This window comes from Anopheles stephensi, chromosome 2, assembly GCF_013141755.1.
Source record: "Anopheles stephensi strain Indian chromosome 2, UCI_ANSTEP_V1.0, whole genome shotgun sequence".
In the NCBI taxonomy this organism is placed as follows: Eukaryota; Metazoa; Arthropoda; class Insecta; order Diptera; family Culicidae; genus Anopheles; species Anopheles stephensi.
Genome location: NC_050202.1, coordinates 47,822,558 through 47,848,814, shown reverse-complemented (window position 1 = coordinate 47,848,814; position 26,257 = coordinate 47,822,558). Strand labels below are relative to the sequence as shown.

Sequence of the window (26,257 nt, the reverse complement as noted above, 5' to 3'; positions counted from 1 at the left end):
CGATCACGTGAATATAGAGAGCTAGAACTGCGATGTTAATTCTCGAGCATACAACTCAACTTTGAGCTTAATGTAACGAAAAGTCCGTCTACAACTAGACATCATCCTGCCTAAGACGACCTAATATGACCAAGATAAAATTAGGCGTATTTCCGAGGATTTCTATGCTTATTTTCAGCACTTTTTTGGCCTAGAAAATCATTGGAAATTTCATTTCGGCTACAGAGTGATTATTTTATTATAAAATCTTCTGATAGCACTGTGCTGACCAACACTTAACGTCAGGAATATTTGCTTCACAAGTGGTGTCAGCCGTTGATTTTAGGTAATATTCGCTTGGTTCAGCTTAAACAGTAGACATTGAGTTTTATTTAAAAATGTCCATCCTCGTTTAGATAGATGCTCTGTAAGCCGGTGCCAACCAATTAGGAAACACCTAAAAACCAAAAAAAAAAAACCCGCCAAATAACACATTCAGTATTATGGTCATAGAATAGTGCTTCCACCGTTATCTGTTGTAGTTGTAGTCGCGTGCGTATCTTATCATTTACCGTTTAACACAAATCCCTCTTTGAGACTCATAATGCCAAATTGCGGGTTTACGGTGGCAAAGTGACTATTCGTGAAAAAAATCAGGAACTATATCTCCTGAATAATCACGATTCCGTTCCAATTCCTCTTAATAATGAGTCCGATCCTATCCAAAAAAAAATATATTCCGACCAGTTCCGGACTCGTTTTGATTCTGAGATCGTTTTTGATTCCGGACTCGTTTTGATTCTGGATTCACACTGGATTTTGAATACAGACTACAGCCTTCCCTTATCCGTTATTATATCCTCTCGTTTTGTAGCGGTCCGGCGGTAGATCCGATTTCGGCACCGATCTCCAAGTGGCACGGGATATCAAATCCCATCCAAACTTAATCCCTCTCAACCTCTGCGAGTCATTTTAGGAAAATTTATCATTCCGGAGTGTGGAATTGGGAACTGGACCTGAATCCGGCATCGGAGCGCTCCGATCAGATCCGATGGGTGGCCGATAGGCTGTGTTAGAATCCCGGAATGTGTGGGTCGTATCCTTAGTTCCAACAAGTTCAGGTCGACTCGTGGGTGCAACAAGTTCGGGTCTGCCCGTGTGTTTGACGAGTTCGGTCTATTGGGTCGTCCCGCAATCGCTCCGGGTCGATTCGAACTTGTTGTACCCACGGGTCGAACTCGATTCGTATAGGAACGAACTCGACTCCGGGTCGATCCGTGAAAAGAGTCGTATGGCAGTCGGTGGTAAAGGCGACAACGGCGCCGGTCTTCATACGGCAGGACCGGGGTTCGGATCGTTCCCCCGTAGTGAGGACTAACTTTCCAACTACATGGTATCATCAAGTCTCGTAAGCCAGAAATGGCAGGCATGACTTAAGAGGTCGTTAGGCCAAAGAATAAGAAGAACTAAGCAGTGGACATTCAAGCGTAACATTTTCCTGATCCAAACTGAAATTATAGATCCTAATAACTCGTACAATATGATCTATTTTACCAAAAGAACGATCCTAAGTTCTTCAAACGATCAAACGTTGTACTAGTTTAAACTCAATTCTGTCCTATCAAAACCAGAATTGATACAATCAGTGAAGCCTCATCGCCAGCCTGGCACATCTCCTTAACACAAACCACATGGTTAGGTGCCATTTTAATGACGTGCCCAACCAACGCAGAAGCTTCCCAACTTACTTTATCTTCTATCACGTGCAGTACACATCTCACGTAGACGTATTTAGCTTGTTGCCTGTACTTCCCCCCCCCCCCACCCCCTTTTTAACACTAAACACCCGCGACACACTGTATAATAAACTCCCGATCAAAGAGCTGCTGTTGCGTCTGAAAGGCCGGGAAGGCCACACGGGCCACACGGTACAGTAACAAGTTTATCCTTAAGCCCCACTACACAACTACACGTTGGTAGTGTGCCATGTTTATGTAAACTTTTACCGCAGCCAAAGAAAAAGGGGATGGCTACGCTACGGGATGCTTGCGGAGCGCGTTTTGTTCACCATATTGACACTCAAGTGCATCCTGTTCAGGGGAAAAGCAATAGCAGCGGTGCATCGAGCTGGGAAAACAGAGCCGTGTATCGTCGTCCCTCTAACCGACAGCATTCATTCGTTCCGGCGCGGAACAGGAAGCGCAAACAGGACACGCGGCTCTCTCGTGTTTCCTCTTTATGTGTGGCCCGCGCAATTCTCGTGGAATGCATTTATTAAACCCAGCATGCAGATGCACATTATGTTATGAAATGTGTGTGAGCTTTTCATTTTGTGAGTTTTTTTTTCGCTCGTTCCTGCCGTTCCTCTTCTGCCACCGGGCCGCTTCCGGCGTTTCATCGAAATGCCCTGATCTATCGTATCTCCCTGCACGGTGTATCACCGCGGAGCGATAACCGGGGGTATGATGCGGGACAGCGATGGCAGTTGATGAGTCGGTGTGATATCATACGCCACCGGAGGACGGGTTGGGAAGCTTACTGAAGCAAAACGAAACCGGAGAAGTTGGTGAGGGGAAAAAAAGAACTAGCAAAGTACACATAAAACCACCTTTCGTCGATAGACCGGCTGGTGCTGGTTCTAATGTTTCAGCGGGCGAAACCTATTTTGCCCTTACCGTGCGTTCGTTGTTGGGTTAAGCCAATGCCGCCGGTGCAAAAAAGGGAATCCATCCTTGAGCTCTTCCGGGCATAACAGGGTTGCGGACAGGATGCGAGGATCTGCCCCCGAGCGGTGGTAAGAGTGTGAGAGAGAGAGCGTCCAGAGCATTTGCTTCGAATGGATGGTTACTTACCCCCAAAACGGATTCTCGTGAACCGAGCTGGGAGCTTCCGACAAGTTTTGCCCATCGAGAGCTTTCTAATGTAACGATACCGGCGGCCTGGAGCCTGGAACCTGGCCAAACGGTACCAGAATTCGAAAAGGGATAAAGCACAGGGGATCAAGTTTTGGGGCGATGATATTATTTTAGAGCGTAGTGCAGTACGAGTGCCGAAAGGTAGGCCAAGAGTTTGGGATAGTTTTGGGTTGAGCTGATTAGCCGCAGGCATTACTGGGCCCTTTCCTGGACGCGAAATGCTCACATAGCTCTGCAGATAGTAGATTAAGCTGTTACGTTGCCTTTTGCTATCTGAGAAGAATTTGAAATTTCAAATTTCGAAAATCGGACAAAAATAGAATTCTGGTAACAAAACCAAAAAAAAAGCCCTCTGTATGTATCCCATCAATTCGAGTCTTTAATATTTAACGTACGTCGCCCTGATGCGTTCCAGCGAACTGACCGCCGTCCAAGGCGCGCGTCTTCCGGGTTGGAAAAGTCGTTAAAAATCAACAAGAATGATTGGAGTCAGCGAATCGAAAAATCGATTAAGAGGTGTGAAAAAAGTGAGAATGAAGCATTTCTTTTCTATTTTTATGACTTTCCTCCCACCTGTGTGTGTGTGTGTGTGTGTGTGTGCGCGGGTATGTCCTCTCCAGGCATGGAAAACCGAAGAGCTGGCCCGTTCCATCACGTCCCGTCTCTTATGCGGACCAATTCGAATTCGGAAACCATCATCATCGTCAAGAAGCCGCCTCTGTGTCTCTAAGCCACCACCACCACCACCCATATCTTGTGGCCTCGTGCGGCTTGCCCGCCATCTTATTAAATCGCATCGCATCCATTGGGGAGAAAAAAATGCTCATCCATTTCGATTCCGTGTTACATGCTTGATCCACCAGCATCATCATCCTTCATCCCTATCAAGGTATGTAGATATAGAAGGTAGAGTTGTTTAGAGCAAATTGACATTTCTCGACCTGACATAACAGTTCCGTGGTGATCAAGGGGAAGGGTATTGAGAAGAGTGACGGCAGCATCGGAGGAGGCGCCGGTGGTGGTATCGCTTGCGATTTTTTGACGAAAAATGCAACCAAATATCGTGAATCGTCTGTGGGACAACACTTAATATGCGAAGATGACCCATAAATTAGCGAAATTGCTCAAAGGACTGAGAATCGAGGCTGTTTGTTCATGTTGGTAGCCCCATACCATATGTTTTTGTAAACAAACTCTGACATAACTCGACTAAAATGTCGCCCTGTCAAATCGATAAAAATCCACCTTCTAAATACATACACCTTGATCCCTATGGTGGTCCACAAGGTGTCAAGTAGTAAGGCGGCGAACCAGATTTAATCGATAAACGTTAATGCGAACTGTTAGGAAAGATAGGATGACAGTAGAGTGACGGATGACAGCAGGATAACGGATGACAGTAGGATACCGGATGACCGAAATGTCAGCTGTAACGGTCAGGGAAAAAAAGGAAGAAGAAGGGGGTGCGTCAACCAGTAGCCTGGGAAAGGACAAGGAAGTGACACCGTTTTAAAGTTTTTCTTCCTTCAGTGGAAAATATAATACTGTGGAAAATATAAAACTAAAACTACACTTCACTGCGTCTGCTACTCAACCGGAATCGTGGTAACACTAAAAGCCTTTAAAACGGTTCAAAGATGGAAATGGATGGAAAGGATTGCTGCCAGGCATGCAGCGATTCCGTGGCGGACAAATTGTATGTGGCCTGTGACGCTTGCAACACATGGTGGCACTTCTCGTGTGTCGGGATAACAGAATCACAGGAGACGATGAATAATAGGAAGTGGTTTTGCGTCGCTTGTACGGGTGGCACTGGAGCGGTAAAGCGGACGCCGACCAGGCACATGGAGCCACAAAAGGACGCCGAAAACCGTAACCTCAAAACGGTTGAGGTTAGGAAGCAACTCACGGAAGGCCCTCGTCCACGGCACACGAGCGACAGCGTGGCGGCAACACATAACCTCACTCTTGCTGACGATAGGGATAGTTTGGCTAACCGGCTCGCCATAATGAAACGCCGGCAAGAGGCGGAGAGGAAACGGGTGGAGCTAGAACTACAGCTGAAATTCGTGAAGGAGGAAGAGGACTTGCTAGCCGAGGAGTTGGGGATAAAAGACAATCCGGAAACATCAACTTGGTTACCCTCCCATGCGGCGGATAATATGGTGCAGCACTCACAGCGAAAGGAGCGTGAACAAATCCAGCGTGAATGCGCGCATCGTGGTACACCTACCGAATTGCCCGTGTTTGCCGGTGACCCGGCGGACTGGCCGCTATTCATAACGTTTTACGAACACACCACGGAAAAGTGCGGTCTTTCCAATTGGGAAAACATGCTACGACTGCAGAAGGCGCTGAAGGGTCCCGCGCTAGAAGCAGTGCGAAGCAGGTTGCTGTTGCCGGAGGTGGTGCCGCAAGTGATAGCGACGCTACGATCACGGTATGGGCGATCAACACATCTCATCTCGGCGTTGATCGATAAGGTGCATAGAACCCCTGCACCGTGTTTGGAGAAGCCGGAAACTGTGGTTGCTTTCGGCGAGGCAGTGCAAAGCATGGTGGACCACATGAAGGCTGCTGGACGACAGGCGCATCTGACCAACCCCCTGCTACTGAAGGAGATCGTGGAGAAGCTGCCGATAAGTGAGCAGTACAATTGGACGCGGTTTGTAAGCCACATCGAGGAGCCGGATCTTCTGATGTTCCGGGAGTATATGGCCGAGTTGCAGAGCAACGCGGAAGTGTTAAGCAGCCGAGAGTCACCATCGTTGAAACAAGCGGAGCGCAAGAAACCCAGCACGAGAGGCTACGTGCACACGCACGTGGAGACGCAGGGAGCGACGCCATCCGGAACGAATCACTTTAAGGTAGGAAAATCTTGTCTAATTTGCAACAACAGAGGACACGAGGTGGATAAGTGTTTCGTGTTTGGTGCGATGGCGGTGAAGGAGCGCTGGATGAAGGCGCGTGCACTTTCCTTATGCTTCGGCTGTCTGGGGAAGCACAATTGGCGGACGTGCCACAACAGACCAGTATGCGGCAGGGAGGGGTGTACGTACCGGCATCATGCGTTGTTGCACGGCGCAGATGAGGAGCGTGGGGTCAGTAACGGGACCAGTGCTTCGGTATCGGTTCGAGATGGCGGAAACAACGGAGGTACTGTAGCGGAAAGTAATCACCACCAGCACGCGTTATCTTCTTCGAATACGCTCTTTCGCATTGTACCCATCACTGTGTATGGCCCGACGTCCACGGTGACAACGTTCGCCTTTTTAGATGAAGGTTCGTCCATGACGTTAGTGGACGAGGATTTAGCGGAAGAATTGGGTGTCGAAGGGGAGGTGGAACCTCTCTGCATCCGTTGGACCGGAGACACTACCAGGGTTGAGGCTGGTTCCAGGCGCGTAAATCTCAAGGTGGGACCCGTCGGTTCCACAAAGAGTTTCGCGATCAACTCGGTACGGACGGTTCCTAAGCTGAATCTACCTCGTCAATCCTTCGTACCGGACGAAGGAAGGTGGGAACATCTAAAACGCCTACCGGTAAGGGAATATCATGATGCGGAACCCAAGGTGCTAATCGGGTTGGACAACCTGCGATGAATGGTCCCTCTCCGGACAATAGAAGGAGCGGCTGGTGACCCCATCGCGGTAAAGACGCGCTTAGGTTGGTGCATTTATGGGAAGCCGATGAAGGTGGAATGTGAACGGCTGTTGCACATTTGCGAATGCAACAACCAGGCAGAGATTCTCGAAACGATGCGCAAGTTCTATGACTTAGAACAGGTGGGAGTTGTTCGCGTTGTCGAATTAGATCCGGATGTACGACGTGCGCAACACCTTTTGGAAACAACTACCGTTCGTATCGGCAAGCGTTTTGAATCGGGTCTCTTGTGGAAGGCGGACGATATACAGCTTCCTTCTAGTATCGGTATGGCAAGTCGCAGGTTCGATTGCCTGGAGAAAAGGATGGAACGAGATGGGCAGCTCAAGCTGCAAGTACGCCGCCAGATTCACGATCTTTTGGAAAAGCAATACATACACAAGGCTACGGCGCAAGAACTGGCGGAGGCTGACCCGAAACGGATTTGGTACTTGCCAATAGGATTGGTGACGAACCCAAACAAACCGGGAAAGGTTCGTTTGATTTGGGATGCGGCGGCTAAGGCACAGGGTATTTCGCTGAACGACGTGCTGCTCAAGGGACCGGATGAGGTTATGTCGCTACCTGGCGTACTTTTCCGCTTTCGTCTGTATGCAGTGGCGACGTGTGCAGACGTGAAGGAAATGTTTTTGCAAATTAGGTTGCGAAAAGCAGACAAGCATGCACAGCGCTTCTTATGGCGGGATGATCCTGCACACGAGTTGGAAACCTACATCGTGGACGTCGTGACGTTTGGGTCTACGTGTTCACCGGCTACAGCACAGTACGTCAAAAATCGAAACGCAAAGGAGCACATCGAACAATTTCCACGAGCGGTAGAGGGCATCCTTGAGAGTACCTACGTGGACGATTTCTTGGACAGTTTCGGGACGGTTGAAGAGGCGTGTCAGGTAGCCAAGGAGGTAAGGGAGATATTCCGCAACGGTGGGTTTGAACTCAGGAACTGGAGCTCAAATGATTTGATGGTTACAAAATCTCTCGGCGAGTCAGATGGCGGTACCATCAAATGCTTATCATCTACGGGAGATGATACGGAACGCGTGTTGGGGATGCGTTGGAATCCTGCATCCGATGAATTAGGATTCTGCACTCGGGCGTGCACGGCGGTATCAGGCGTTCTAACTGCAGAGCGGATTCCCACGAAGAGAGAGGTATTACGGTGCGTTATGTCGTTGTACGATCCCCTTGGACTGCTGGCGATGTTCGTAATACACGGGAAGATTTTAATACAAGATCTATGGCGAACCGGCACGCAGTGGGATGAGGAGATTAGTAGCAACCAATACAGAGACTGGCGCAGATGGGTGGATCTTTTCCAAACGATTGCCGATATACGCATACCTCGATGTTACTTCACGGAAGCCTGTATGAAGACGTACGAGAACAGCGAATGGCATTTGTTCGTCGACGCCAGTCAACACGCATACGCATGCGTATTGTACCTCCGCATTGTCGACGACACGGGTGAGGCACAATGTACTCTTGTGGGAGGAAAGGCTAAGGTTGCGCCATTGAAGCCACTCACCATACCGAAGCTAGAGCTTCAGGCGTGCGTTTTGGGTGCGCGATTTCTGTTATACACGCAGGAACATCATCCAATCAAGGCTAAACGACGAGTGCTTTGGTCGGACAGTACCGTCGCCTTGTCATGGATAAGAGCAGATCCCCGAAACTACAAACCTTTCGTGGCCCATAGAGTGGTCGAGCTTTTGGAGAGCACCTCGGCGAATGAATGGCGATGGGTGCCGACTGACCACAATCCGGCGGATGAAGCGACGAAGTGGAAAGGAAGATCGAACTTCAGTTACGACAGCACGTGGTTTCAAGGACCATGGTTCTTGCAGGAAAAGGAAGACAGCTGGCCGAAACAGAGGTCGGTTGATACCGGCACAGCGGACGAGGAACGACGAGTAAATTTGCATGTCGAAGCCACCGACACAGGATTGTTACCAATTCCTTACGAGAGGTTTAGTAAACTAGAGAGGCTGCAGAGGACGATTGGGTGGATCGTAAGATATGTGGGCAATCTAGGCAGGAAGGTGAAAGATGAACCAGCGCTAGGAGGGAACCTCAGGCACGAAGAACTCTGCAAGGCAAACGTTGTTTTGTGGAAGCAGACACAGCGTGAGTTCTTTCCGGAAGAAATTCTTATCCTGAACAGCGAGAATGGCGGCGATGGATCTAAAGGAAAAACGGTATCTAAGCGAAGTCGTATTTACCAACTGCTACCATTTTTGGATGAAGAAAACGTGTTACGCATGCGTGGGAGAATAGGGGCGGCGGCGGAAGTTCCGTACTGCGCAAGGTATCCTGTGATTCTTCCAAACAACTGTAAACTGGCGGAGCTGATAGTGGATCGGTACCATCGAGTCTATCGTCATGCTAACAACGAAACGGTGGTGAACGAGTTGCGTCAACAATTCCAGATTCCTAAGTTGCGAGTATTGGTGATGAAGGTAGCGAAGAGTTGTGCATTTTGCACAATACGGCGGTCGCTACCACAAATTCCACCAATGGCACCTTTACCTAAGGAGAGGTTGGCAGCTTTCGTCAGGGCATTTACCTTCGTTGGACTGGATTACTTTGGACCGGTGTTGGTAAAGAGAGGAAGGTCAAACGAAAAACGGTGGGTAGCACTATTCACGTGTTTGACCATACGAGCCGTGCATCTGGAGGTGGTGCACAGTCTGTCAACGGAATCGTGTGTAATGGCGGTCAGGCGATTCGTGGCGCGGCGTGGTGCTCCTGTGGAAATCTTTAGCGACAACGGGACCAACTTCGTGGGTGCTAGCAGACAACTGCAGAGGGAGATCCAGCAGCGCAATGACATCCTAGCGGCAACTTTCACCAACGAGCACACCCGTTGGACCTTTAACCCGCCTGGTGCTCCACATATGGGTGGAGTATGGGAACGTATGGTACGCTCAGTGAAGGCAGCGATTAGCACAGTGATGGAGGTGAAGAACACTCCTGATGATGAGACGTTCGCAACAGTTCTCTACGATGCTGAGGCTATGATCAATTCCAGACCGTTGACCTACGTTCCGTTAGATCCGGAGAACCAGGAGGCGATCACACCAAACCACTTCCTGTTAGGGAGTTCTTCGGGGATCAAACAACAACCAGCGTTACCGACGAACTATAGGGACAGTTTAAGAGGAAATTGGAAACTAGCACAGCATATCCTGGACGGTGTGTGGAAAAGGTGGATTAAGGAGTACCTGCCAGTTATCACGCGACAGTGTAAATGGTTTGAAAATGTCCGTGAGATTAGGTCAGGAGATTTGGTACTGGTGTTAGAAGGTACAATTAGGAACAATTGGAATAGAGGAATTGTTGAAGACGTTATAAGAGGAGTCGATGGCCATGTGCGGCAAGCATGGGTTCGGACAGCTACAGGGACACTAAGAAGACCAGTGGCGAAGCTAGCCTTACTTGACCTGAAGACTCAAGGTGACCATACGTAGTTGGTCACGGGCGGGGGGAATGTTAGGAAAGATAGGATGACAGTAGAGTGACGGATGACAGCAGGATAACGGATGACAGTAGGATACCGGATGACCGAAATGTCAGCTGTAACGGTCAGGGAAAAAAAGGAAGAAGAAGGGGGTGCGTCAACCAGTAGCCTGGGAAAGGACAAGGAAGTGACACCGTTTTAAAGTTTTTCTTCCTTCAGTGGAAAATATAATACTGTGGAAAATATAAAACTAAAACTACACTTCACTGCGTCTGCTACTCAACCGGAATCGTGGTAACACGAACCATATTTAGGAAACGGCTTTTGTTTTCTCTCGCCTTCCAGCGAGAAAGAAATGAAATCATACGTATAAACAAAAGTTCTCGGTAAAAGTATAATTCAATCTTGGCTACCCTCGGGTAGTGGTAGCTGGTAGCAACTACGGCAGCCTGTTGCTTGGATCGTGAAAAACATACCCCGAAAGGTGAACCCGCGCCCGTGTGGTGGTTGTGTACGAAAATAAAGTATGATTGATTATTATCGTTATTACTATATTACGAAGGTATTAGCCACCAGATACTATTTATAGCTCGGTGAGGCAAATAAATCAACAGCGGCCCCTCCTTGCTGCCCGCCATCATTACATCCTCCATGCCCTGTTGCTAACATCATCGACATATACAAACACACACACACACCCCTAGCGCGGTTGCTGATCATACGCAAACGGAGCAAATGGTAAGGATGATTCCTTCTCAGGTGGCCACCTACGCACGGAAGGTCAGCTTTTGCTTGCCGTCAACCACACATACAGAGAGATGTATACATACCCATACATCCACACACACACAAACACCGAATTTGTAAGAGGATAAATTGTAAAAAAAAAAATATCCTTCACTCCAGGCAGCTCTCTCACTCTCTCACGCTCTGTATCTCTCTTACTCTCATATCCTTTCTACCAGCAGCAGTCATGTCTGTTCGAGAGCAGTGTGTGAGGTCAGATTACACCGCAGTGTGAGCAGTGGCGTGTGGTTAGAAAGCATCATCATTATGGCCTTATAATGCAGGCCACCCAGGATCTGACCGTACGGAATTTCCGAAAGACGTACGACATCCTCGATCGCTGCGAAAGTATTCGTCGAAGAGAAACCAGGCAGCAACCAGCGATGACCCACGTGAGGGAAAATGAGAGAGAGAATAAACTGGAGAGTGAAATGAGCGAGAAAGGATGCGAATGGAGAAAAGAGAGAGAGAGCGAGCGCGAATAAGATATTACGGACTACTAAGTGTACATTATGTACTACTTGATGCTGCTGCCGCTGCTGCTGCTACTGATGGAGTCGACGGCGATTTTTCGGCTGATTATTAGCCTCCGAGTGTAAATGTCCGTGTCATGAGCTGTCCCGCATAAGGGTGATTTTGGGGACGATTGTACGTGTGTGTGTGTGTTAAAATTGTTTTTATCCCCGCAGCTCCCGAATCAACAACGCCCATCCATCGCTCCCTCTTCCTGGAGCTCCTACTACACACGCTGATGCTAAATTTACCTTGTGTTGCAGCGGGATCCTGTCTCCGCTATCCGTCGTTTGGTTTCCGATCCGTTCTCCCTTGCCCTTGCGGCTCTGCCAGCAATCTAGAGTTCGTCCTTATTTTCCACCGCTGACGGTAACGCTGGTGACGCTAAAGGGAAGTGACTTCACGGATGTGATGCTGTCATTGGCGGTCTCATGCGCGGCAGCTGATGGATCTAAATGGGGCACGTACGACATTGAACCACTGATGCTGCTGCTGCTGCTGCTACTGGTGCTCCTCATTCATTTGTTGCACATTTTCTCCAACCACATACACACATGCACACACACACACACACAATCACTCACACAGGGATCAAATGCACGTACGTACACACTGGGCCTGTTACTCGTCGCCGAGAGATGAACGCCGAAGATTGCGTCGACGGTGGGACAACTTTGACTGACGCAGATTGTGTCCGATAAGAACTGCTCCGGACGAGGGGCCTGCCCGCTGTGTGCGCGTCGTACACTAGAAGGGTGCTTTTTATTCTGCAGTGTAAATTGCTTCAATTTTCCACGGAAAACGATACGTTTTCCTTTGCCAAGACTTTCCAAGGAGCGAACGGCGTTTGTTTTGTATTCGCTGACCGGGCGGAGGGTTGGTGATTGGTTTCTCCGTGTAAGCAAACAATGGTGAGCATTCCGCACCACTTCACTTGATTGTGAAGAACTTTTCACCTTGCACCCTACAGAGCGACGGTGTTAAATGGTACACTACACCTGCCCGAGGAGTACACATTCACTTAGGTACTTAGGTTTATTAGCACAATTTCTGCTCGCGCTACCGATTCACCAGCAAAAACGGAGGGGGGGGACAGGCGTTCGACACTTGATCCGCTCCAATAACGAGGGTTGAAAAGTGGAACTTTCGCACCAGCAACAACTGCTAGACTGGAAAATCCTGTTGAACAAATTTTTGTGCCATGCGCCACGGGAGTAACGTCGGGGGCTGGGGAGTAGCCTTGGGGATCCGATTTTTTTTTCTCTCGGGCAAACGATATTCCTACACCTGTGGAATTGCGAAATTGTTGCTGAACCGTGTTTTCGATGTGCGTCGATAGTCCTGATATGGTACTACGCGAAACTCACTAAACTCACTCAAGAGAAGAAAATCCTTTAGATAAAAAAACGCGTTTACACCGCGAATTAATCGCACTGTGTGTGTGTGTGTTTGGGGTTTTTGATTTGCTTCGTTCGAGCTCGGTGATGGTTGGCGACCAGCGATAAATTAATGCGCTATCCTCGACACGGCTGCTGTTTGTGCAGTAGTGCCCCAGGAAAATCGTCACCAGGAAAGGTAGAGTAGACTCCTGCAGGACATGCGCACCAGTCCGGCGAGACCGAGAGATTGCTGCGAGCGTGCGAGCGCACGGCAATAAATACGAGCGAGTTTCATCCTGTTTTCGTTATCCTGTTGCTGCGAGTCGCCATCGTCGTATCCTCCGCTCGCTTCCACCTCGCCTTCGGATTTAGAATTCAATTAAAAATTGATAAACAAACGGAAAATGACCATAAGCAGCATGTTGTGCATCATCATCACCATCATCTGCGTGGTCAGTGTTGATGAGACCGGTTTACGCCGACTTTGCGGTTAACTCATTTATTTGTGGGATTTGGTGGACATTTTCCTGCCCGTAGGAGGTAAGATGTGTGTGTGTGTGTGTGTGTGTGTTTGTGTGCATACATATATATGATTGTCGCTGCCATTGTCGGCCATGTGATTGGTACAATCTAATTGATTTCCGGTTTTGGTTTGGTACGTGGACCTGTTCATTGTTACGTTGCGGAGATGTAAGGGGTTAGCGCTTGCCTCGTAGCTCCCTTTTTGTGAGCAAATGTTGTTTTCAGGCATTGTTCAGGATTCTGATGTGATATGGATGTCGCGTGGTATGAAACTTGTTGCTTTCGTAAAGTTCGAGGTGTATGGAACGGAGAAATCCTTTTACGACAGAGCTTAGACGCCCACCAGATGTATTGTTCAAAGTAGAAATCATATGGGAATGAAGTAGAGTTCCTTTTTGAGTTCCTTTTTATCATGGAGCAGCATTCAACAAGTGGCAAAAGTAAAAGAATTGCTCAACTATTAGTTTAACCAGCTCGTATTTACCTTCAAAGATCGCAAAACGTGCCCCTCTGTTTTTTTCTTTTTATTATTTAATTGTAAATTAACGAGTTTTATTACTATTTATTAATCGTTTTTAAAATGTTTAAATTTCAACCACGTGTTGAAATATTTCAACCGATTTTCTTGAATTACAGTGTGCGACATGATGACCGTCTGCCGAACTGTCATCCGCCAACTGTCAACTCGTAACTGTCACCCAAAATGACAACCGAAAATCAACCTTGGCATCACTGTCAGCTCTTGTGTTATGAGAATTCGACGATACAACGACGGTGCAAATTTCTAAACTTCGTCAAGTCCTAAGCAGTAAGTTTTCAGCCAACAATTCCACAATCTTTCCCTTATTTAGCATCACTCCTACGGCCCCGTGTGAATGTCGGCGCAGTAGCCTTTTCGCACTTCCGGGTGGAGCGTAAAAAGCGCTGTTCTACTTCGCAATTTCCACTGCCGTCTCTGCGCTGTGGTTTTGGGGGTGAAAAGTGATGTTTATGTTTGCGACCCGAAAAATTCGTTTACTCATGGGGAAATGGGGTCTACCAGGAGTGTGAGGGTATTTTTTCTTTAAATAGAATACACACATGCTTTGCTTTCTTTTCTGCAGGTCCAACCACAGAAGCATGTCGCTCAAACCGCGAAGAATAGTGTTCGAAGAGGTCTGGACGGACCTGCGGGAAACGGTACAGCAGGTGATCACACTGCAGGGCATCAAGCGGGATGTCTGGAGCAATCGATTTGTGTAAGCCACTCTGCCCCGCACGACGCGCAGCACACGGCAAAGAGAATGTTCCGTTGGAAACTAGGCCACGGCCGCATGAAACCGCTTGCGGACCTGCCGGCGACTGTGCTGCGACAAAAGCGTTGCCACCTCTTTTCTTTGTGTTTCGTTTGTTGCGCTTGTTGTGTTGTGATTCTTAGTGACACGGCTCGTGGTTTTCGTTCCGTTTTTTTTGTTCTCCCCCAGCGACGTGTACGAAATATGCGTTGCACACCCGGAACCGTTGGCCGATCGGTTGTATCTGGAGACGAAAACGTTCCTTGAAAATCACGTCCAAACGCTGCTGGAAAAGCGTGTCCTTGTAGCCGATTCTCAACACGCTTCCAAGGATGAAACGTTCGCCGGAGCATCGTCGTCCGGGTCGGGGTCGTATCTGCTGTTGGAGCGATATTTCGACGCGTGGGTTGAATACAGCCGTGGTTCGCAGTACTTAAACCATCTCTATCTGTAAGTAAAACCTCCGGCACGCGGGGATAGTAGCTGCCGCTGGAGACTTTACTCACACCCTTCGATCCATTTGCAGCTATCTCAATCAACAGCACATCAAGAAACAAAAGCTTAACGAAGCGGAAGCCGTGTACGGTTGCAACAACCATGGCGATAGTCAGGAGAAGATGGAGATCGGTGAGCTGACGCTCGAAATCTGGAACCAGTACATGATACAGCGGCTCGGTGACGAGCTGGTCGATCAGATACTGAGCGGCATAAATGCGGAACGGGCAAACAATTCTGGTGGCCAGTATAACAACAAGAACACAGAGGTTATACGGGGTGTGATACAAAGCTTTGTCGCCGTGCAGGAGGACCGCCGGAAGGGTTCGCTCAAGCTGTACCAGGAACTGTTCGAGGCGCGCATGCTGGAGGAAAGCGGTCAAAACTTCCGCATCGTAGCGAGTGATTTGTTGCAGGTATGGTGACCGTGACCAGGGTATGTGCTTGTAATTCATGCATTAATTATGCCCGATTTCGGCCCCTTTTAGGTGTGCAGCGTTAGTCAGTACATGGAGCGGATAATCAAAAAGTTCGAAGAGGAAGAAAAGTTGGCTAAAATTTATCTACATGAAAGGTAAGTGGTTTTTACTAAGGCTTGAGGAACATGCAGTAGATAAACGTGTGCGCTTTTGCTTCCAGTTCTCTTCCCAAACTGCGCAAGGTGTGCGAGGAGGAAATGGTGACCAAACACATGAACTTCCTGTACTCCGAGTGCAAGGAGATGGTGGCAGACGAGAAAAGCACTGATCTGAGAAATCTCTACATCCTGCTCAAACCGGTTACGGACGGGTTGAAGCGGCTGATCGAGGTGTTCCTGGAGCACATCAAGGAGCAGGGCAAGAAGACAATTTCGTGCATGAAGGGTGATTCGGTATGACTAGACATGACATGACGGCCGTGTAGACATATTGCTTAATACGCTTTTCCCTGTTCCATACTCACCACCAGGTACATATACAGTTCGTGGAAAACATGCTGGACGTCCACCGGAAGTACGAGGAACTGATACACACGACGTTCAAGTCGGACCCGCTGTTTTTGGGTGCGCTCGATAAAGCTTGCGCTCGGATCATCAACGAGAAGCACAGCAATAATCAGGTATGCCGCAGTGCCGAGCTGGTCGCCAAATACTGTGATAGCTTGCTGAAGAAATCGAAAACGACTGAGGGCGAAATCGACCAGAAGCTGACGCGCAGCATCATCATCTTCAAGTACATCGAGGACAAGGATGTTTATCAGAAGTTTTACAGCCGCATGCTGGCCAAACGGTAAGCAATAGGAGGGACAATTTTTCTGGAGAATAGCTCACATTTTGCTTTCTTCCCTCCGGCGCAGATTGATTCACGAGCAGTCGCAAAGTATGGACGCGGAAGAGCTGATGATCAACAAGCTGAAGCAAGCGTGCGGGTACGAGTTCACCAACAAGCTGCACCGCATGTTCACCGACATTTCGGTATCGATAGATTTGAATGCAAAGTTTAGCAAATATTTGAACGACAACAATCACGAGACTGGTAAGCGTTTTGCATTTCTTCGCTGAACGTAACGGCCGCTAACCGCTCCAATTTCCGACGGCAGGTATCAACTTTTCTGTCAAGGTGCTGCAGGCCGGTGCGTGGCCCCTGGGACCAACGCAAGTCGTGGCATCGTTCGCCATACCGCAGGAGTTTGAAAAATCGATCCGTCTGTTCGAAGAGTTTTACCATATCAACTTTAGCGGGCGCAAGCTGACCTGGCTGCACCATCTGTGCCACGGCGAGATGAAGCTGTCGTTCGAAAAGCGCAACTACATCGTCACGATGCAGACGTACCAGATGGCAATACTGCTGATGTTCGAAAACACGGACAAGTACACGTGCAAGGAGCTGCAAACGTCGCTGCAGCTGCAGCAGGAAATTTTCCAACGGCATCTGCAAAGTTTGGTGGAGGCCAAACTTTTGCTACTTAGCGAAGAGGTAACATCGGTCGCTGTGCGAGAACGCTGTGGAGTAGAGTTAATACTCAACGCTCTCCTTTTTCTTGTTTCGTCCGTAGAAAATGAATGACGATACGGAGGTTAGCATCAACGTAAATTATAACAACAAGCGCACTAAATTCAAAATCACCACCAACCTGCAGAAGGAAACACCGCAAGAGGTAAGTGGTATACCCGCAAAATGGTAGCAAAAAACAAACGATTAAGGATCATATTTAACTTTGTTTATGAATTGCCCCACCTAACAAGCGGTGATCTTCGCAGAAACAGCAACACGAATGCTATCGGAGCTCTTAAAGAGAGTTAAAAGAGCTTTAAGGTGCCTTTTTATTCACAATGGTGTATCGGCGTTTTTGCTATCGAATGCTATCAGAGCTCTTAAAGAGAGTTAAAAGAGCTTTAAGGTGCCTTTTTATTCACAATGGCGTCTCGGCGTTTTTCACAATCACAGATATTTTTGAAACCTCTCCAAAATTGTATTGTGACAGTTTAGCGGATATTTGTCTGATAGTTCTTAACAGTTTTTAAGAGTTTGACCTCAACATTTTCGATGGATTTTCGTGGGAGCCCTTCTTCCTTCTTGTTCTAACGGCCTCTTAGGTCATGCCTGCCATTTCTGGCTTACTCGACAAATTGAGACCGCATAGTTGGATAGTCCGTCCTCAGATGATTTGAACTCCGGTCCTGCCGTGTGAAGACCGGCGCCGCTGTTGCATCTACCACCGGGTCGCCCCCTGGCACTTGGAGGTGAAGCTCTTAAAAAGCAGTAAAAGAGCTTTTAAGTGCCCTTTTTGAGGTTGTAGAACCTAAGACTCACTAAGGAGACTCACTGGGTGGAAATTTTTAACATAACCTACACGCAAGAACATGAAATCATCCTCTCTTTGCAGGTGGAACACACGATGAATGCCGTGGACGAAGATCGCAAGATGTATCTGCAGGCGGCGATCGTACGCATTATGAAGTCTCGAAAGGTGCTACGACACAACACCCTTATACAGGAGGTCAGTGGCACCGATGGGGGGGGTGGCAACACGGCAACCCGAGCATTTCGAGCATTAAGTAACGCTCCTTCCTCTGCTTCTATCCCCGCAGATTCTCTCCCAGTCGAAGGTTAGCTTTGCACCGAACGTGTCGATGATTAAAAAGTGCATCGAGTCACTAATCGACAAGCAGTACATCGAACGAACGCCCAACTCCGGCGATGAGTACAGCTACGTGGCATAGGATGGCGCTCGGCGGTGGCTTTGCATTAACCCGTGTGGCGTGTGGAACCTAGCAGCGGATGGATTGTTAAAAGAGACGTTGTAAAAGGATGCTCGCCCATGCTACCCCACTCCTCTCCACCCTCCACACACACACACACACACACACATCCACCGTGCGCCGGTACGGTTACAGTTGTTTATGAAATAATGGATCGTTCAGGCAGAGTGATATACACGGGAAGCGTTACAAGTAATATACACACAGTGAGGAAAACGAGAGAGAGAGAGAGAGAAAATTAAAGAAAATCTTTCAAGAAAAATGGCTCAAGCGCACTCCAAACATTGTCCAGAGCCGACGACGACGATACGAACATCCTCTCCTTCACATACACATCACTTCCAGCGACCAGAGCATCTCGAGCTCGTTGTTTTCCTTTTGTTTTGCGTTTCTTTTTTGCAGTGGGGAATGAACCTAAGCTTAACTTTTAAATCGTTTCTGGTTTTTCGATACTCTCTTATATCGCTGGTCACGATCGCGCGCGCGCGCATATGTGTGTGTGTGTGGAGGTTGAATTTTGCTGCGAACCTATTGTTTCTTTTTGTACCACTTTTTGTAAATACATAATCTTTTGTACGTGTTCATGTTTTCTTACCAAGGAAAACGAAGTAACGAAGACGTTGTTCAGTCTCGAAGCTCGTATATACGCGCGTGTGTGTGGAGTGTTTTTTTTGTCCTTCTTTATTATAATTAATTCCAGTCAGCATTGTTCCAACCATCCTAAACCACAAAACAAAACAGAAAAATGGAGTAATACGCCCCCCTACTACATTGGTCTTACCTTCACTAACATGTATCGTTCGAGGGAAAAGAAAGAAAATACGAAACACTAATCCCTAATACCGCTGGTGACACCTCTATCTCTATCGCTAGCTAAAGAAGGTAATGAGTGCTTCCTTCGCTATCTTACTGTGCCGCTGTATTAGCTATGAAAATTTGGGGCAAGACCTCGCTAGACAATCGCTTGGAAGAACTGAAAGAGGGGCAAGAGAGTGAGTAAATCAATGATGACCTCAACAACTTCGATCGAGTAGAGCAAAATGCAATGTAGTACGTCATCCGATACACCTTCAATCTAGAGCAGATTGAAGAGTAGATAACACCCGGCACCATACAACCAGAAGGAGCTACCGGACGCTCCAAGCACCGCAGTAAACAACCATCCGACCAGCGCGAAGATCAACACCTGGAACACGATGTCCACGATGAAGAGTCTGCAAAACAGGAAACCGAGAAGCCATAGTAAGAGAAGGATCACTGTCTGCCAATCGTTGAAATGCCGCTACACTTACACTTTATCCTTCCTGCGAGCGGCATCGAGAGACTTCGGATGCTCGTTGTTCAGGTACCGGCGGACACCCTGGGTAAGGTGCACAAAGTATTCGGGCCACTGGAGCTGCGACACGTTAAAGTTGAACAGTGTCTTGTCCTGTTCCGGCAACGATTGGGCAAGCTGCTGGGTGGCTGGATTGTGGTACTTCCACTCGGTGAAGATGAACTTTTCCAACCGGTTTAGCGAGTCCCAAACGTTCGTGTGGAGCCGCATCAACCTGCGGAATTTGATTGGATGAGCTTGCTCAGGCTTTAGAAGGCTCCCGAGAGCGAGAGAGAGAGATACTTACATTGGACGACCACCCGAAATCCGTAGGATAAAGTCGAGCACCAGCGCCGGCAGAATGTGCACAAAGATGGAGGCCAGCTTGTACACCCACAGGCTCGAGACGAACTTCAACCGTGGGTACCTGGGGCAGAGAAGAAGGCACGTCATTATACTGTTCCGCTGTATCATGAAAGTTGGATCGTCGATCCTACCAGATGGCCGATTTCAGCGGGTACTTGTGCAGATAGTCGTTCATCTGATCAACGACCGAGCGCCATTTGAAGGGGTTCGACGTGCTGGTGGTGCAGTGGAACACTTTAACCTCGCGGAAGCTGTTCGTGGCCATGTACCAGCCCAGCACGAGCGTTTGGTTCACTACCGCATCGACCGGGATGTAGTCGTACACGAGATCCACACCGACCGGCAGCCGACGGATGACACCCTTGGAAGCGCCCATCAGGAAACCTTGCGGTCCGTTCTTGGAGATAGTCCAGCCGGGTGTTGGTTCCTTCCACGCACCGGTGACTGTTGAGAAACACAACTCCGCTTTAGTCAACCGGACTAAGGTCGATAATACGATGCGCCCCAACTTACTCATGCTCGGACGAATGATCGCACACGGGAACTGGACCGCATGCTTGTTGACCTCATGCTCCGCCAGCTGCTTGGTGAACGTGTACGCATTAGGATGATCCTTCAGCAGTCTAACGAGAGCGAGAGAGAGAGAGAGAGGAGAATTTGGTGAGCTGCTCTTCTACTCCTAACAAGGAGACTGCTTACTTCGGCAGCAGCTCATCCAGTGCCGAATCGTTCAGCGTGTCCACCAGATCGACCACCTTCTGTGCGGTTTCCGTGCAGGGGTACAGCTTCTCCTCGGCCTCCGTCAGGTACGAGTTAACGTACGCACTGGATATGTGCACCATGCTCTAGAAAGGAATCAACCCGGTAAGCTCCGCTAACTCTTCCTTCCACTAATCGTGCACTAAGCACAGTTACCTTCAGATTTCTCATCCTCGTACACAGCTCCAGCACGCGCTTGGTGCCGAGCAGGTTGATGTTGACCGTTGGCCGTAGCGTAGCCTGAAAGTCGAGGGTAGCGGCCGAATGGATGACGACGTTGGTGTTTGCCACGATCATCGCCTGATCCTCCTGCGACAGTCCGAGAAAGTTTTCGCCCACATCGCCCGACACCGGGATGAGCTTCTTGAAGATGTCGGCCGACTGGGTTTCGAGCAGTTGCTCAAAAACCTGAGGATATTCATTCATTAAACAGGTATGAGAGGATTGCAACTATCAACCCCTCGATTAGCGCTCAACTTGATCTTACCGAGTTTTTTGTAAGATCCTGCAGCCGTTCCTGGATCGCTTTACCCTTCTTTGGGCGCATCAGCAGATAGATGCCAGCAACCTGGAAGCAAACAAGTGTGAGATCAAGCGTGACACAATGGGGGCCCCACTCCGACACGCCTTTAGCAGCTCAATTTACCGAGCGCGAGCGATTAATCGATCACAATATAATTGTTTATGGGTTTACGTTCGGCGTAAAATGCAATCAAATCTTCCGACCGTTAAAATGGGGCCCATTACGGGGTGGTAGCAGGGGGGACAATATTTGAAAGTAGCTTTCCTTGATGGGTGGTTTAATTGGGTGCGAAAAAAAGACGATGATCATCCCCCCCTGTACGGTGTCTGGATCTTGAAGAGGGGGAGTTGGTTTATGGTAAACAGGGAATGAGGGAAAGCATAAAGCGTAATTAAATGATCGTTATGAGCTTTTGCAGGGTTTGTCGGGGAACTTGCAGGTGCGCCGGGAAGAATTTCCTATTTTCTATGCTGATCGCTCTCTAGCCTTTGCATTCTGTATGATAACCCATGACATGTCGGAGAACTTGGGTTTGGTCTTCTCGGAACATGGTAAAACCCCATCATCACTATTATCCAAACCCTGTCCCCTTTAGCTTCAGTTGAGAAAAGAACGATTCGTTTGAAAGCCGTGAGAAAACGTTCTTTTCTGCTGTTATTTTACTCTATAGGGATGGGTCAATATGGCGTCGGAAAAGCTTTCATATTGAACCCATCGGCTGCTGGATCTGCAGGAACATTAATTTCCGGTTCTTGACTCTGAAGAACGAGCGTGGATACGTTCGGTGATAGTCGTCAGGAATGCCGCTCGTTGACGTTATTATCGTCGCTTTCTCGTTTGATTTAACTTCTGCCTGTTTCAACCTCAACTTCTTAGAGTTTTATTTTGAGCTATTGAGCTGTTGTTGAGTTTTACGGGTTGAGTTTGGTCGAATAACCTAGGTAGTTTAGACAATTTGGACAGCTCGTTTGGCATTATAGTTCGAGCTATTTCCCAATTTTGTTGCATATTAAGCGGTTTGGAAAAGTGGGAAATAGAAGTTTCATTAGAAAGGGATACTCCCAATTTACCGTTTTCGGGCTTTACTCACTTACTCACTCACTCACTCACTCTTTGTGCCGTGGAATGGCTCTCTCTGTTAAGATTGTACCAACTCATTCACTCATTCACTCCCTGTTTGACTCCGGGTACGCTCGATTCGGCTGCTCAAAGCCAAAAACGCACAATTCAATTCGAATTAAAAAAAATTATTTCCGCAAAAATGAACTCATGAAGTTAAATCCCATAATGTGAGTGACTATGATCCGAAAAAAGGGAAAAATTAGTCGACTGTTTTGGTCGACACAAAGAGTGATCCATTTCACTCTCTCTCGATCACTCTCTCGATTCTCTTCCAGCAGGAGTAGCATTTTTTCGGGTTTATTGATAAACAACTGCATTTAAAAGTTAAAAAAATGGTTAAAAAAATTACACTGCGGCTTAAGCTGAGCTAAGAATGCAAACAAGATTCCAGTAACCATGTGGGTCTAGAAAAGGTTTGAACAATGATTGATTGTACTGACTTGTGACTCTTATGTAGGGCATGGATGATTATAAGCTAAAGATCCAACCAAGAGTTGTGGTGATAAAACATAACACTAATAACGAATGCATTAATAATAGTTTAACGGGTTATCCATTTTTATAGTAAAGAAGTATTTTATAAAAAATCGAAACCTAGCACCCATCGATATCTAAGCCTGCTTAAATAAATGAAAAGAACAAAGCTCTCAGCGATGTTAACTATGATCGTGGTAAATTTTCTGGAATGTTACTCCATCCCGGCAACATAAAAACTTGAAAACTCGTCTTCCGGAAGAAGTTTGCCAAAGAAATTTGATTGATCGCTGCTGAGGTCAATTTTGGGGTTTTTTTTCGCTGAATGACGCCCCCACTGACGTCAAGTTATTTTCCCCAACAGCTACCAGCCGCTCGTTTTGAGTGATAGTCATAGATATTCTAAACCGTTTAGACGTATAATCTGGCTTTGGACCAAAGTTTTAACAACGATCATGACATGCCAGACGACCCTCAGCTTTCTTCAGCAGCTGAGGATTAACATCAACACTGTTTGGTGGTGGGATTTTATCAGTTATTTAGGCTCCGGCTATTAGGCTCCAGAAGTGATGTCCTAACGGTTATAACTGGACGTTAAGATTAACCCCGTAAGGGTGTCAGTCATTTTCCGCATTTGCTATGCGGATGGATGGTTCTCAATTGCTTCCAAGATCTTCGCATTTACTTACTTTAAAGTCCATAAAATCTAACTGTTTACTTAAACTAACATCTACTCAATTTGAAGCTTATAAAATCTAACTGTGCTGTGTTATCCTCGCGGCTTATGGTCATAAAAGCCTTATACAAAACACTCAAATAACATTCGTGTAAAAACCTTACAGCTGTTAGGGCCACCTTAAAAAGCCTACTAAAACAGAAGCAATTTTAAGAGCAAAAATTCACGATCAGTCATCTCGTAAATTCCATCCAGCAACTGTTACAGCTTTTTTTTGTCATTCCTGCGTTCAATCAAAACGCAAATGTGTGAATTATGCATCCACGTGCGATCCGCGATGCGACAGAGATCTAAACCCCTGCACTTCCCACACGCAAGTGAATAAGTAACCGAGTGCAGGTACATGTTTTGCAGTGCGTGTGCGGATATTGTTTACGCGGCGCAAAAATATCGTAACGCAGGCAAGAAAACCAACCAATCCCTCCATCGCTGCTGCCCATGAACCGGCAATAATTCAAGGTCAGCTCCGGTAATGGAAGATCGACCATTACCCAGCGTCCATCGTAGCAAATGAAGGTATAGAATCACGCACGGCGGTTGGATGGCAAAGGAAGAAGAGCAAACAGAACGAACCGCGATTCGCTAAGGCAACACACACAGACGATTTACGTATTACGTCGGCAGCCAAACACCTTCATACTCATTGACGTGTACCGTGATTCATGCCGCGTCATTGACGTTCATTTTGGAGCTGCTGCTCTCTGGATATCGATCCGGTCGAGGGCGAGTAGGGTTTGGCGTGACGTAGGTTTCACGAAATTGGGAAGTTAGTTGGCGAGGTGGATTAGCTTGACGATCATCTCAAGAGGATCTTCCAATTTTCTTGTGGGGAGAGGTGATGGAAGAGGGAGGAGAAGGGGGAGGGATCGATTGGAGTTAGATTAATGCGAGAGGAGTAGTGGTAGACAGCGCGATTGCAATATGCAACACACGGGCTCTTGACCGTTGGAGACGATATGTGTAAGCGTAACGTAACACAGCTGCGCAGCTCGGTCGATCGGTTACATCGGAACCGAGCTTACGTGAGCAGCTCCGCAAGATCTGCATTGCATTGATGCCCGATTTCTACATTCCCAATTCCCAAACATCTTTCACTTACCTCGGGAGCAGTGCGCAGAATCTTGTCGATGATGGCAACACCGAGGAAGCCTGTGCCACCGGTCAGAAAGATGTACTTGTTTTTGTAGAAGTTTTGCACCTCACTAGCCATCTTGACGCGGATCACGTTTGGTCACTTGAGACAAACAAAAAAAAGGAACTGATCTTCACACTCGGTGTTCTGTAGGAATGTAAACAAAGCTGCTTCTTGTAATTGTTCTCTCGCACGCTCTCTCGGATGATCTACGCAGACGCAGACACCACGGACGACACGACCAGACCAACCCAGAGACGAAGTGATCGCGTCGTATGCACACAGGCAACTGCAGACACCGCTCAACGAATCTCCCACAGCGCATCGATCTCGAGCGTCCGAGATCGAGCTGGCCGCTGCTCCGTTCGGTAGAAGGGGGAGCCATCGCAAGCAAGAAGGTTCGTTTGGTGGTGTTGGAGTTGTACCGTGCGTACCTCGTACTCCGAAACCGAGGGCTGGTTTTGTGGTCGAGCGGGGGGTCTTGTCCACTTTCCTGCTCGACTGCAGTACGCACTCGAGACGCGAACCTGTGACGACGGCAATGGGGCGACACGATCGCGGTTTATGTAATGGTGAAAGTTAGCTAACGGAACGGTCGATTTCTATGACCGTTAAAGCGACGAACCCTCGGGTGGCACAAGATCTGCCTGACTTATGCAGCTGACACGACGGCATTGGGTTTTTGGTTGGGAACAGGTGAGAGAGGGAGAAGGCAAGATGGAATTGGCTCTCGGGAAAGCTAATCGGGGTGCTGAAGAAAAGCACCCCAAAAGCAAACGAAGAAAAACACAAGTCACAGCGGAGAGGAGAAGCGGAGTAAGGTGGGAGCGGTGCACGGGTTTACATTTTCATGAGCGTCAAACGTCTTTTTCCAACGTTTTGTTTATCTTTTTGGGTGTGTGTGTGCGCGCGTTTTTTCTCTCATTTTGAAAACATTTGAAACTGAATTTTAAAAGTAAGGGGATGAAAAATTGTTTCCACACGGTTTTTTTTTCGGTCCTATTCATTATACGAACTCGAAAACGCTGCCTGCGAAACCTCTTGGACCGTGGTTAGCAATACACTTGATTCACTCACTAACACACGCACCTACAATCAACCGCCGATCCACGATCGCGCAACGTTTGGCTCGGAATGATGAGATGAGAGCTGAGCTGATGTTCATCAACTCTCGATCGTCTGCTGGAACGAGAGGGATTTCCTTCATCATCAACGCGATCAAATCGATCATTTTGATGGATCATGCAAAGGGGGAAAAAGGAATTGGGACGAGTTGGGCTTTGTTTTGCTTTTGCTACACATTCTACCCAGAACATCGAAAGTGGATTCTGCAGGCAAGCGATCAGTTGATTTACCCTAGCTTTCTGTCCCAATTCAATCGCTTTTTCGATTTTATTTTGTTGAATTACTTAACGTTAAAAATTTAACAGAGATAATGAAAAAAAAAAAACAATTTTACAGGTGCATCTATATACACACCTCGGCAGGTGCATGTGCATCTGACGTGCAAATCGATATGTTTGACCTGCACCTTCGTCAAAATCTGCGGGCGGCATTAGGCGTTAAGTTTCGTTAAATTGTGTCACCTAACGAATGTTTTCCTCGA

General features: G+C 47.8%; 3 protein-coding genes across 5 annotated transcripts in view; 1 reads left to right on the top strand and 2 right to left on the bottom strand.

The window, feature by feature from the left end:
• Positions 1-12,906, bottom strand: part of LOC118507080 (regulating synaptic membrane exocytosis protein 2) — a 32,787-nt gene extending 19,881 nt beyond the window's left edge. The window contains exon 1 of the mRNA XM_036045063.1: positions 11,565-12,906. The gene's annotated coding sequence lies outside the window, so the exon portion shown is untranslated. The remainder of the gene's footprint in view (positions 1-11,564) is intronic.
• A 975-nt stretch (positions 12,907-13,881) lies between these two features.
• Positions 13,882-18,840, top strand: LOC118507081 (cullin-2). The gene is made up of 12 exons (XM_036045064.1): positions 13,882-14,022; positions 14,318-14,452; positions 14,678-14,938; positions 15,015-15,399; positions 15,472-15,557; positions 15,623-15,854; positions 15,932-16,251; positions 16,319-16,497; positions 16,562-16,938; positions 17,018-17,119; positions 17,849-17,962; positions 18,054-18,840. Exons 2-12 carry the CDS (start codon positions 14,334-14,336, stop codon positions 18,183-18,185), a joined length of 2,307 nt encoding a protein of 768 aa, XP_035900957.1. The 5' UTR covers positions 13,882-14,022; positions 14,318-14,333; the 3' UTR covers positions 18,186-18,840.
• A 35-nt stretch (positions 18,841-18,875) lies between these two features.
• LOC118507083 (putative fatty acyl-CoA reductase CG8306) lies at positions 18,876-25,785 on the bottom strand. 3 transcript variants are annotated; one of them, XM_036045068.1, is made up of 10 exons: positions 25,741-25,782; positions 24,619-24,798; positions 21,152-21,232; positions 20,821-21,072; positions 20,605-20,750; positions 20,419-20,528; positions 20,037-20,349; positions 19,847-19,966; positions 19,517-19,774; positions 18,876-19,438 (listed from the first exon to the last, which is right to left on the bottom strand). In XM_036045068.1, the coding sequence occupies exons 2-10, from the start codon at positions 24,727-24,729 to the stop codon at positions 19,300-19,302; spliced, it is 1,530 nt and encodes a 509-aa protein (XP_035900961.1). In that variant the 5' UTR covers positions 24,730-24,798; positions 25,741-25,782; the 3' UTR covers positions 18,876-19,299. The 3 variants fall into 3 exon arrangements, with proteins under 3 accessions (XP_035900961.1, XP_035900960.1, XP_035900962.1); XM_036045067.1 differs by having other exon boundaries at positions 18,883-19,438; positions 25,668-25,785; XM_036045069.1 differs by having other exon boundaries at positions 18,883-19,438; positions 25,745-25,782.
• Positions 25,786-26,257: the final 472 nt, after the last annotated feature.